General features: G+C 48.5%; 1 protein-coding gene across 3 annotated transcripts; it reads right to left on the bottom strand.

The window, feature by feature from the left end:
- Nucleotides 1-249: 249 nt before the first annotated feature.
- On the bottom strand, nt 250-9,806 carry cxxc1a (CXXC finger protein 1a). 3 transcript variants are annotated; one of them, XM_052057046.1, is made up of 14 exons: nt 9,662-9,806; nt 8,188-8,309; nt 7,596-7,696; nt 6,590-6,702; nt 6,338-6,496; nt 5,995-6,195; nt 5,802-5,927; nt 4,364-4,620; nt 3,209-3,416; nt 1,962-2,072; nt 1,819-1,868; nt 1,541-1,637; nt 1,265-1,417; nt 250-810 (listed from the first exon to the last, which is right to left on the bottom strand). In XM_052057046.1, exons 1-14 carry the CDS (start codon nt 9,662-9,664, stop codon nt 664-666), a joined length of 1,848 nt encoding a protein of 615 aa, XP_051913006.1. In that variant the 5' UTR covers nt 9,665-9,806; the 3' UTR covers nt 250-663. The 3 variants fall into 3 exon arrangements, with proteins under 3 accessions (XP_051913006.1, XP_051913005.1, XP_051913007.1); XM_052057045.1 differs by having other exon boundaries at nt 251-810; nt 6,590-6,705; XM_052057047.1 differs by having other exon boundaries at nt 252-810; nt 5,995-6,168; nt 6,590-6,705.
- Nucleotides 9,807-10,012: the final 206 nt, after the last annotated feature.

Below are 10,012 nucleotides of genomic sequence, written 5' to 3'. Positions count from 1 at the left end.
AAACAAACATTCTAGTGCGACCGCACAAACGTGACGACTGTGCAAAAAGAACTAAATAAAAGACACCACTATTACAGAAAGCCTTTACACGCCATTTAAAATGCCGAACGCGAACGCAACACCGCGTGATTGAAACTTACTGTGATGCCGCTCTTTATATGTTGCGCCCACTGTTACCTGTCAGTGGCAGACCCGCCCCTTTTAAAGCGACAGAGTCAAACCTTCAATATGGGTTTCCTTGGATGGAATTTATTAGATTTGTTCGTGTTTTTAGGCAGTCCTTATACAAGTGATTCGAGGCTCTAATGCCTCATTGTGTCCGAGAACCGGCAATCCAAGGCCAAGGACCAAGGACTTGACTCCAAGACAGAGGACCAAGGACCGCCCCTCGGTCCTGGAACCGGTCCTCGAGGCCAAGGACCGGCTCGAGGAGCACATCTCTGCTGCTTACGACAAAACCATCGTTATCTTGATGAAAGTTACCCAAACATTGCAACCCCTTCTGCGGCCTCGGTAAGCCTCAATAAGAACAACATAGAAAGCCACAATAAAACAATGAAAATAGAAAAATAGAAAAGGAATGCATGCACTCAAAACCCTTGCAAAGGGTTAGCCGATTGCTTTAAAAATGAACCACGTTGCGAGGAGTTGTTGTTCTTGGTGTTAGCGGTCTTTGGCGGAACGCAGGTCTGTGGTCACCGGGTCGTGCTGGATGGTTTGGTGCAGCATGAGAGCCAGCAGACCCGCCCGGTTAGTCATGGCGGCGCGCAGGTTCCTCTCTTGCTCAAACAGCTCGTCCAGTTTGTACCACTTGGCGACGCAAACATGCGGAAGCAGAGATGGCAAAAGTACTCAGTCGCGTCCAAGTACACACGGTGTACTCCAACGGTGCCAAACTCATCGAGATATCGAATGAAATACAGTCGAGTTGAGAATCTCATCGTATTCTTACTTGTACGCCACCTAGTGAGGGCTCAGTAGTTTTGAAGTGACTCAAGTCAACCATTTGTTTGTTCAATTCTTGTTCAAGTGGGCGTAAACAGGGTCACAAATCGATTGCAAAATGGCATTCATGACAATTTGACATTTTGGAGCAGATTTTAGCAAGTTGACAGCACTTGGTCCCCCCCGCCATTTTTGTTCTCCGGACTGTATCAAACTGCGCCGCTGTCCCATCCAAAGACACAAAGAGGCGGAGCCTTGTAAGTGTTGCAAGATGGCACCGCGAGCCTGGCCGAGAGCCCCGGCGGGGAGCTTGACCTACCACTCGGACTCTCTCCAGGTCCACCTCGGCGCGCCGCAGTTTCTCCCAGCAGTAGTGCTTGTTGCACTTCCTCTTGGACACCCGACAGAACTCGCCGGTGGGTTCGAAAACATCTTTCACCAGAGGGCAGCCGCACACCTCGTCTGCTGCCACCTGGTGGACAAAAAGCAAACTAAAAATTTGTCTTTGTTTTTTTTTTAACGTTTTCTGTGGGGGGTGAGAGGTGGTGGTGGTGGGGGGGGGGGTGTAACGACGAAATTGAAAAGCGAATCAAACCTTTGGATCCCTGGAATGTTCCGGACACAAGACCTGGAGCCGCTTGCAGTAGGTTTTGCTCTGAGGGTTGTAGACGTCACAGAACAGGCGCGTGGCTCTGTGTCAGAGACGGGGGGGGTGCCATATTTTAATATGGAGCTTCAGTTCGTTGTGTTTTTTTTAAAAGCACTTTCATTTTGATTTAATTTCATGAATGTTGCGATTTATGGTATTTCGGGTGTGAAACGCGTGCCGCAGGTGTTCCATAAGCTAACATGAAGACAGACGGGCGGGCTCACCCTTCGATCCGCGTGGGGTACATGGATCCAAAGGACGTCTGACTTTCGTACTGCGGGGACAACAAGTGCAATCGTGGTCGGGGAGGGCAAAATCCACGACGGCGGCGGGCGGGGGGGGGGGGGGGGTGGCGGCTCATACCGACCTTTGCGTAGCACCTTTCCATGTGTCTCAGCGCTACCTTGGGGTTGATCGGATGGCTGCAGGATACGCAGAAAATCTGAAGGTCGGTGTCGTCGCCGTCGCCTTCGTTGGCCTTGGGCACGCACAAACAAGCGCCGCGGCTGTTCATTCGCTTGCCGTTAAGAATAATAAATAATAATAATAATAATAATAATAATTAAATGATGTGAAAGACAATTGTAAATAGCACTGCCATTTATCCATTTTGTGTTGATATTGCACTTAATTGAATGGTGGTTGTTGTTTTTTTTCTTCTTTCTACCTACATTCTTGCTGCTGGAGGCTGTAAATTTCCCCAGTGTGGGACAAATAAAGGAGATCTTATCTTATCTTATCTTGCATCCTTGTTTGTCCTTTCCCCAAGCCAAAGCATTGCCATTCTCAAGTTCTACTCAGGCGGGGCAATAATCTGGTTTCCATACATCGCCCGATAGACGGCTAATCAATATCAATGGACATTGCACTCAATATCATATTCATTCATTCATTCATTCATTCATTCATTCATCTTCCGAGCCGCTTGATCCTCACTAGGGTCGCGGGGGGTGCTGGAGCCTATCCCAGCTGTCTTCGGGCAGTAGGCGGGGGACACCCTGAATCGGTTGCCAGCCAATCGCACGGCACACAGAGACGAACAACCATTCGCACTCACACTCACACCTAGGGACAATTTAGAGCGTCCAATCAGCCTGCCATGCATGTTTTTTTTTGGAATGTGGGAGGAAACCGGAGCACCCGGAGAAAACCCACGCAGGCCCGGGGAGAACATGCAAACTCCACACAGGGAGGCCGCAGCTGGAATCGAACCTGGTACCTCTGCACTGTGAAGCCCACGTGCTAACCACTGGACTACCGGGCCGACTTCAATATCATATTGATGACCAAAAAAAATAATAATAATAATAAAATAAATAAAAATCAGGAAGCAGGCCCCGCCCCTTGGATGTCTCTCGAGGATTCGTCAAGTTTTGACGATTATCCTTTTATTTGATGATCGTGGCTATTTTTGTGTTGCTGGGTTGCCGGGCTCTTATTTTGAAGAGGAAAAAAAATGATCAGCATCCTCACATTCAATACAAGGACGGAGACGGAGCGATCGGAAAGGAGTTCCATGGCGATCGGCTTTTCGGGCCAGATCGCCCAGCCCGACATTCATCCAAGCCAAGAATCATCATTTCGGGCATTCGCCGGTTCCGTTTTTTTGCGTACCTCCTCGTCGTGCTGCACCTGGTTGAGTTTGGAGTTGGCGATGATGCCCTCCAGCTCGTGGAAGCGCTTTTCCATCAGAGTGAGGCGCAGCCTGGCGGCCTGCTGCTCCTTCCTGATGCGCTCCAGCTGCCTGCGGCCCATCTCCTCGGCCACGCAGGGGCTCTGCTGCCACTGCTGGATCCTCTGAGGGACGATCTCGTAGATGCGACTGCGCGCGACAAAGCTCCGGTCAATCTCTTCGAACGGAACCGCACAAACTCGTACGGGTTGCAGAGAAGCGCGGCGTCTTGTACGCGGACATACGTTAGCAAAACGTAAGGGATGTCCCATTACGATCGCCGCGATCGGAGTTTGGGTGCGATCGTGGACGTGGTCGGTTTTGTTCATTTCCTGAAATTGTTTTCTTTGGATTGGATTTGGTGCCGTTTCATAGTTCGCTGTGGTGAACTATGAAACGGTGCTTTGGTGCTTCTTCTTCAGCATCGCACCTGTTGCTCATCATGTCATTCGCTAACCATAAGCACATGGGCCACGCGGGGCCATGAGCTAGCTGGAGGCTAACGGCGGCTATGCAGTCAGAGCAAACGGAGGCGACGTTTTTTCGCCTCACTCAGAAGGCCACGCTAATCACTGTCTAAGGTTTTAGAATTTGAGATTCAAGTCAATAACGTGCACCGCTCTGGACTTTGTCTCCAGTAGAATCACTGTTGACATATTTTAAACATGCCGGTACTCACATACACTGACACCAAAAAAATTCTAGGCGGTTGTGGGGGGAGAGGACCCCTCCTTGGCGTTTTTTTTCACTTATGGGTCCCGGGCCCCCGTGAACCGCGATAAGTGACGGATGACATCATGGCGTCTATCCATGTTTAATACGGCGGTGACGTCGCGCGTTGTGCTATCGTGCAGACGGCTGAGTGTATGTGTCATGATTGGCTTTGTGACCACCGGGTGGCACTGTAGGGCTCTTCCTGCAGCTGCACACCTGTTGGTCATTAGTGTAGAAAAGGATTCTCGTTGTTGCTTCTTGCTACTGTCATGTTTAGCTCATTGTTATGTTTTCGCTTCAGTCCTGTTTTGTTCCTCTTTTTTGTTTTTGAGAGTTTTTAGTTTCCGTCATGATGTTTGTTTGTTACTTTGGATTCGACTCACTTGGCTGCGAGCTTCTTGCCACAGTTGTCGGAACAGTACTTGGAGGAGGCTCTGGCCGCTCGGACGCAGCCCGGCCCGAGACACTGGCGCAGGGGACTGCCGAGCTCCTTTGCGTCAGCCTCTGCCGCCGCTCCAGCTCCGCCTCCTCCTCCCCCGCAGCCCCCTCCACCTCTTCTTTCGCTGTGCCGTACGCGTCCCCTGTGTCGCTGCTTGGCCTTGTGACGCCGCGCCTCCTCTTTGGAGGCGGAGAGGGATTTCTGTGGACCAAAGGCATCGTCGGTCACACGCGGTGCCTCGCGTGCGGCGGCGATGACCCGTGCGCCACAGCTGTTCCATATCAAGTACAACTTTATCGTCAAATGCGCAACATATGGCGGCGGATGAAATGTCTTCCCTCTGGAGACAACAGAAAACAAGAGAGGAGCCGCCGCGGGTGTCCGCGCCACCATCAAAAGAAAAGTGAACGTAAAATGACAAAATAAAAAATTCTAGCGGCCCGGTAGTCCAGTGGTTAGCACGTCGGCTTCACAGTGCAGAGGAACCGGGTTCGATTCCAGCTCCGGCCTCCCTGTGTGGAGTTTGCATGTTCTCCCCGGGCCTGCGTGGGTTTTCTCCGGGTGCTCCGGTTTCCTCCCACATTCCAAAAATATGCATGGCAGGCTGATTAAACACTCTAAATTGTCCCTCGGTGTGAGTGTGAGTGCAAATGGTTGTTTGTTTCTGTGTGCCCTGCGATTGGCTGGCAACCGATTCAGGGTGTCCCCCGCCTACTGCCCAAAGACGGCTGGGATAGGCTCCAGCACCCCCCGCGACCCTAGTGAGGATCAAGCGGCTCGGAAGATGAATGAATGAGTTGAATAAAAAATTCTAAATAATGTGTGTTTTTGGGACGCAAGCAGATTTTGCAGCCCAAAAAAAAAAAATGTGGTAAAAATATATTTTTTTCCAGCGATGCAGTGGCGCAGTTTAACAACGGCCGCCATTGTTGTTTGGATCTCGCGAGACGAGATTAGCGAGATATCGGCCTTTGCCTCGCGGGAAAGCAGAGTTGCGTAACGTTCAAACAAGTGTCGCCAAAGTTGATTGCGGAGGTAGCACAAAGGAAGCAGCTCAAGTTGGATCGTTTAAAAAAATTTTTTTTTTGCGATGATAAGTCGACTTTGAGGAAGCCTTGCATCATTGCAAGCCGAGTCAAGAGAGGAGAATTTATGACCTCAAAGACAGAACCATGGGATGAAATAAGAAGCTGTTTGTCAGCAGATTGACATATTTCATTGACCATAAACGATGTATATTGTTGTCGTTTGTGTTCTTATTATATGCAAATGGAATACGTCGACCACTTCAGAATTCGACATTTGGAAATGCATGGCGGCGACTGCGACTTTTCTGATCGGCGAGTCCCGCAAACTGGAAAAGGATCAGCCGTGCTACTCGCCTTCTTCTCTGGCTTCTTCTCGCGTCTCTTCACATGTTTCACCTTCACCGCCTTCTTTCGGAGTGACTCCTCCTCCTCTTCGTCCTCGTCCTCCTCTTCTTCCTCCGCCTCTTCGCTGTGCCACATCTGCAGCAGAAAGACGCGTCACGGGAGGAAGCGCCGGCGGGGAACCCCCCCCCCCACATCCACTGACGAGGTCGTCGAATCCGGCAGCTTTGTACTGCTGGAAGAGCTCCAGCTCGCTTTCACTGAACACGTCGTCCTCGTCTTCGTCCTCCGTAAGATGGCCGCCGTCTTGCCGGCGGCGCTCCCGTCGCCCCCTGGCGCGGCGTCGACTCAACTCCTCTTCTTTGACGCGAAGCATCTTCTGCTCCACACCAGGAACATGCCACATCTTTTGCAAAAAACTCACTTTATTTCGCGTGCTACGGGCGTGGCGGGTACACAACGACGAGGGTGCGACGCCCCGCGCGCGCCGACGCCTGAGACGCGCATGCGCCACGGGCGCTCCCCGCGTCCACGTCGCCGTCGCTCACCCGTGCGCGGAACTGGCACTGCCTCAGTCGACACTTCTGCCGGATCTTGTTGGGTCCTCCAAACTTCTTCATGTCTTGGCAGAAATCGCAGGTGGCGCAGTCCTGCGTCCTCAAACAGGCCTCGCACTCGCCGCACATGCGAGCGGAGCGTTTGATTTGCTACGCGACGCGGGCAAAGGCAGAAAAAAACAAACAAACAAACTACTCGTGAGCTTTTGTCGACGACGCGCCGGTTCTTGCTTGCCGAGTCACCTGTGAGCTACGTCGGCCATCACTCATGGACTGAAAGGGTGAGCTGCCGTCCTCCTCGGGCTCTTCCTCCTTTGTCTTCTTCTGACGATACTTAATTTCCAGAGACGGGTCACCTTCTGAGACCGACGAGAGTTAAACAGACCACATGCGCTCTTGACAACGCCATTTAATGGCAGCGCTGTCACATTACGCACATGAAGACGCGTGTGTGTGTGTGCGTGTTCTTGTACTCATGACTTTGTGAGGACCGGCATGAGTTCTCAACCAACAAAGTGAGGACATTTTGACGAAGTGAGGACATTTTGGCAGAACGTGTGTGTGTGTTTGTTCCTGTACTCATGACATTGTGAGGACCGGCATGAGTTCTTAACCAACAAAGTGAGGACATTTTGACGAAGTGAGGACATTTTGGCAGAACGTGTGTGTGTGTTTGTTCTTGTACGCATGAGATTGTGAGGACCGGCATGAGTTCTCAACCAACAAAGTGAGGACATTTTGACGAAGTGAGGACATTTTGGCAGAACGTGTGTGTGTTTGTTCTTGTACTCATGACATTGTGAGGACCGGCATGAGTTCTTAACCAACAAAGTGAGGACATTTTGACGAAGTGAGGACATTTTGGCAGAACGTGTGTGTGTGTTTGTTCTTGTACTCATGACATTGTGAGGACCGGCATGAGTTTTTAACGAACAAAGTGAGGACATTTTGACGAAGTGAGGACATTTTGGCGGAATGTGTGTGTGCGTGTGTTCCTGTACTGATGACATTGTGAGGATTGGCATGAGTTTTTAACGAACAAAGTGAGGACATTTTGACGAAGAGAGGACATTTTGGCGGAATGTGTGTGTGTATGTGTTCTTGTACTCATGACATTGTGAGGACTGGCATGAGTTTTTAACCAACAGAGTGAGGACATTTTGATGAAGTGAGGACATTTTGGCGGAATGTGTGTGTGCGTGTGTGTGCGTGTGCGTGTTTAGGATTGAAGTGCAAAAAGGCCAGTCACCTCGACAAGTGGGACAGAACCACACTCGGATGGTTTTGGCTGCCTTCTCTGACACGCCCACGCAGCTCCCGTGGAACCACTCGGCGCAGCTGTCGCAACCTCTAATTGGACGACAACGAACATGGTGTTTCGGTCGACGTACGGTCGGTCCAGTGCTCAACAAGTGTTTTTTGAGAGCAGCGGCAATCAAGACAGCACGCGCTGTGTTGCTTTATCGCTGCCTCTTTTTTTTTCCATTTCAGATTTGAAGATCGACGGCAGTCGGTCTCCAGCGGCGGTTGATTGAAAGTACTCCTTGAGTTGAGTTGAGATGCGTAACGTGTGTGTTATGACGATGAACACGTATCATACCGGTGCGACATTGCGAACGTGCGCTACGTTTTTTTTTTTTTACATGTGAATGTGTGCCCAAGGTGTGACATTAGCTCCAAGCGTTACAAGTGCGCTACAAGTGTCAATGCGCGTACTGAAGGTGTCGACGTACGATGCAAGTGTCACATGAGCTTCAGCTGCTCCACATATGTTACGTGCGTTGCAGAGGTAGCTAGCGCGCGCTACAGCTGTGAATCATTTGGACAGTGTGGTGGATTACATCATGAAGCAGTTGATGTCAGGTCTCCTGCAGACGCAGTAGACGGGCCCCTTCGGTGTTTCCATGCTAACATCGACTGCTTCGTCATCATCGTCAGGTTGAAGAACTGACGCCTCGTCCGCCTATAAGACAAACAGACACGTCATTCCTGAGCTTTAAAATGATTTTTTTTTCTTAGCAATCATTTGACAAATAACCTCTAATTAAAACTTGAGTTGAAAATGATAGAGAACAAGGGGCATACAGTTGATGAAGAAATTATCGACAGTCTCTCTCTCTCTCTGTCTCTGTCTCTCACGGTGGGCAAGGCCCCTTGCTGCCCCTTCTTAAAACTCATTTTTATTCTTTTATTGTTTAGGTCGTGTCCCTCTATATTAAGAAATCACTGTGATCAGTATTAAAGCGCACGTGTAGGTGATAGACAGAAGTCAATCTGAGCGTGGTCTTCAAAACTGCTGTTAGGCTACTGAATGGACAGACCTGAAAATCTGGACTCAGCCCCGCTCACCCATTTTTAATATGCTTATCTTTATATTTCATCACTTATCTTTCTTTATATACTTTTGTTCTTGTGTTTCTCCCTTTCATAATTGTGCTGCTGTAAATTGGGGATTTCTCCATTGTGAGACAGATCACGTTTTTCTTATCTTATAAATATAATCTTATCTTATGTTTTGCCAAAGGACGCATCATGAAATGTAGTTTCCCCTCACTTCATGCATGCTCTGGGAATTCCGTGAAAACAAAGGGGAAACCACCTACTTGGTGTTAGTCATATGAATGATGCTGTGATTTTACCAAGTGACATCTTTTACGTGACCCTGCCCTGAACTACAAAGAGTTTGTCAGCCCAGGTGTAGACGAACCAATGACAAATGTCTAACAGAAGTGACATGGTGCATTGTTTACAAACATTATGACAACCAAAAGTTGTAAAAATATCACGGTTAAGGGTAAAGTATGAGCCTTAATGGAGACTTCTTCGTACTTTTTCTTTTCTGATTGATATAAAAATGATTTAGTAGATATAAACACATAACGGGGTAGGACTAGATAAGTTTTTTACTTCATCCTACTCCCTTGAACATAATAACTGTGTTGAATGAAGACTGATTTCTTTCTTTTTATTTTTTTATCTACCTTATTTTCTGTCAAGTTATTACTGTATATGTTTTATGTTCAATAAACAATAAACAAACAATGGCCGTGTAACTGATAGATGGAAAAAATGAATCGTTTTGACTTTTTTTTTACACTGAAACGTACTTTGAGCGAAACGAATTGGTTAAATCGGTACTTCGACCTTAGCCGGTGTCTCTTTTCCACATGTATCGGCACATACCGACGACGTGCTACCCCGGGTGAAGATGGATAATGTGAAGAACGATAAACAATTTCGCATCGAAGAATGCATTACGCGGAGCCACCGCCATTTGCGTCGTGTTTCTTTCTACTTGACCGTCACAAGACTCACCATCACTTGGTTGGAAGCCAAAAGACGCGTTTTATGCCCCCAAATACACCGACAGCCTTCTCTTTGTTCGACTTCATCATCCTCTTCCTCGCAGCATCAGCACTTGCATCTTCGTGCGCGTTTTCTTCCTCTTTTTCTTTGCTGCCATACTGAAGTGGCAGCGACACCCACAGGCCACAAAAAGAACAACAACTAAATCGATCGATAACATCATTTATTCAAGAAAAAAACTTTTATTGCTGTTTTGAAATATTCCCTTGTTCCAGAACAAGAAAAAACTTTATTGCAAAAACATTTATTTACTCATAAATCATAAATTTTGCCCCAGATAATTAATTTGTTTTTAATTCA

The sequence above is a fragment of the Hippocampus zosterae genome, chromosome 2 (genome assembly GCF_025434085.1).
Source record: "Hippocampus zosterae strain Florida chromosome 2, ASM2543408v3, whole genome shotgun sequence".
NCBI classification, from domain to species: domain Eukaryota; kingdom Metazoa; phylum Chordata; class Actinopteri; order Syngnathiformes; family Syngnathidae; genus Hippocampus; species Hippocampus zosterae.
Note: the sequence above shows the minus strand (reverse complement) of the source record. Positions and strands in the feature narration are given on the sequence as shown.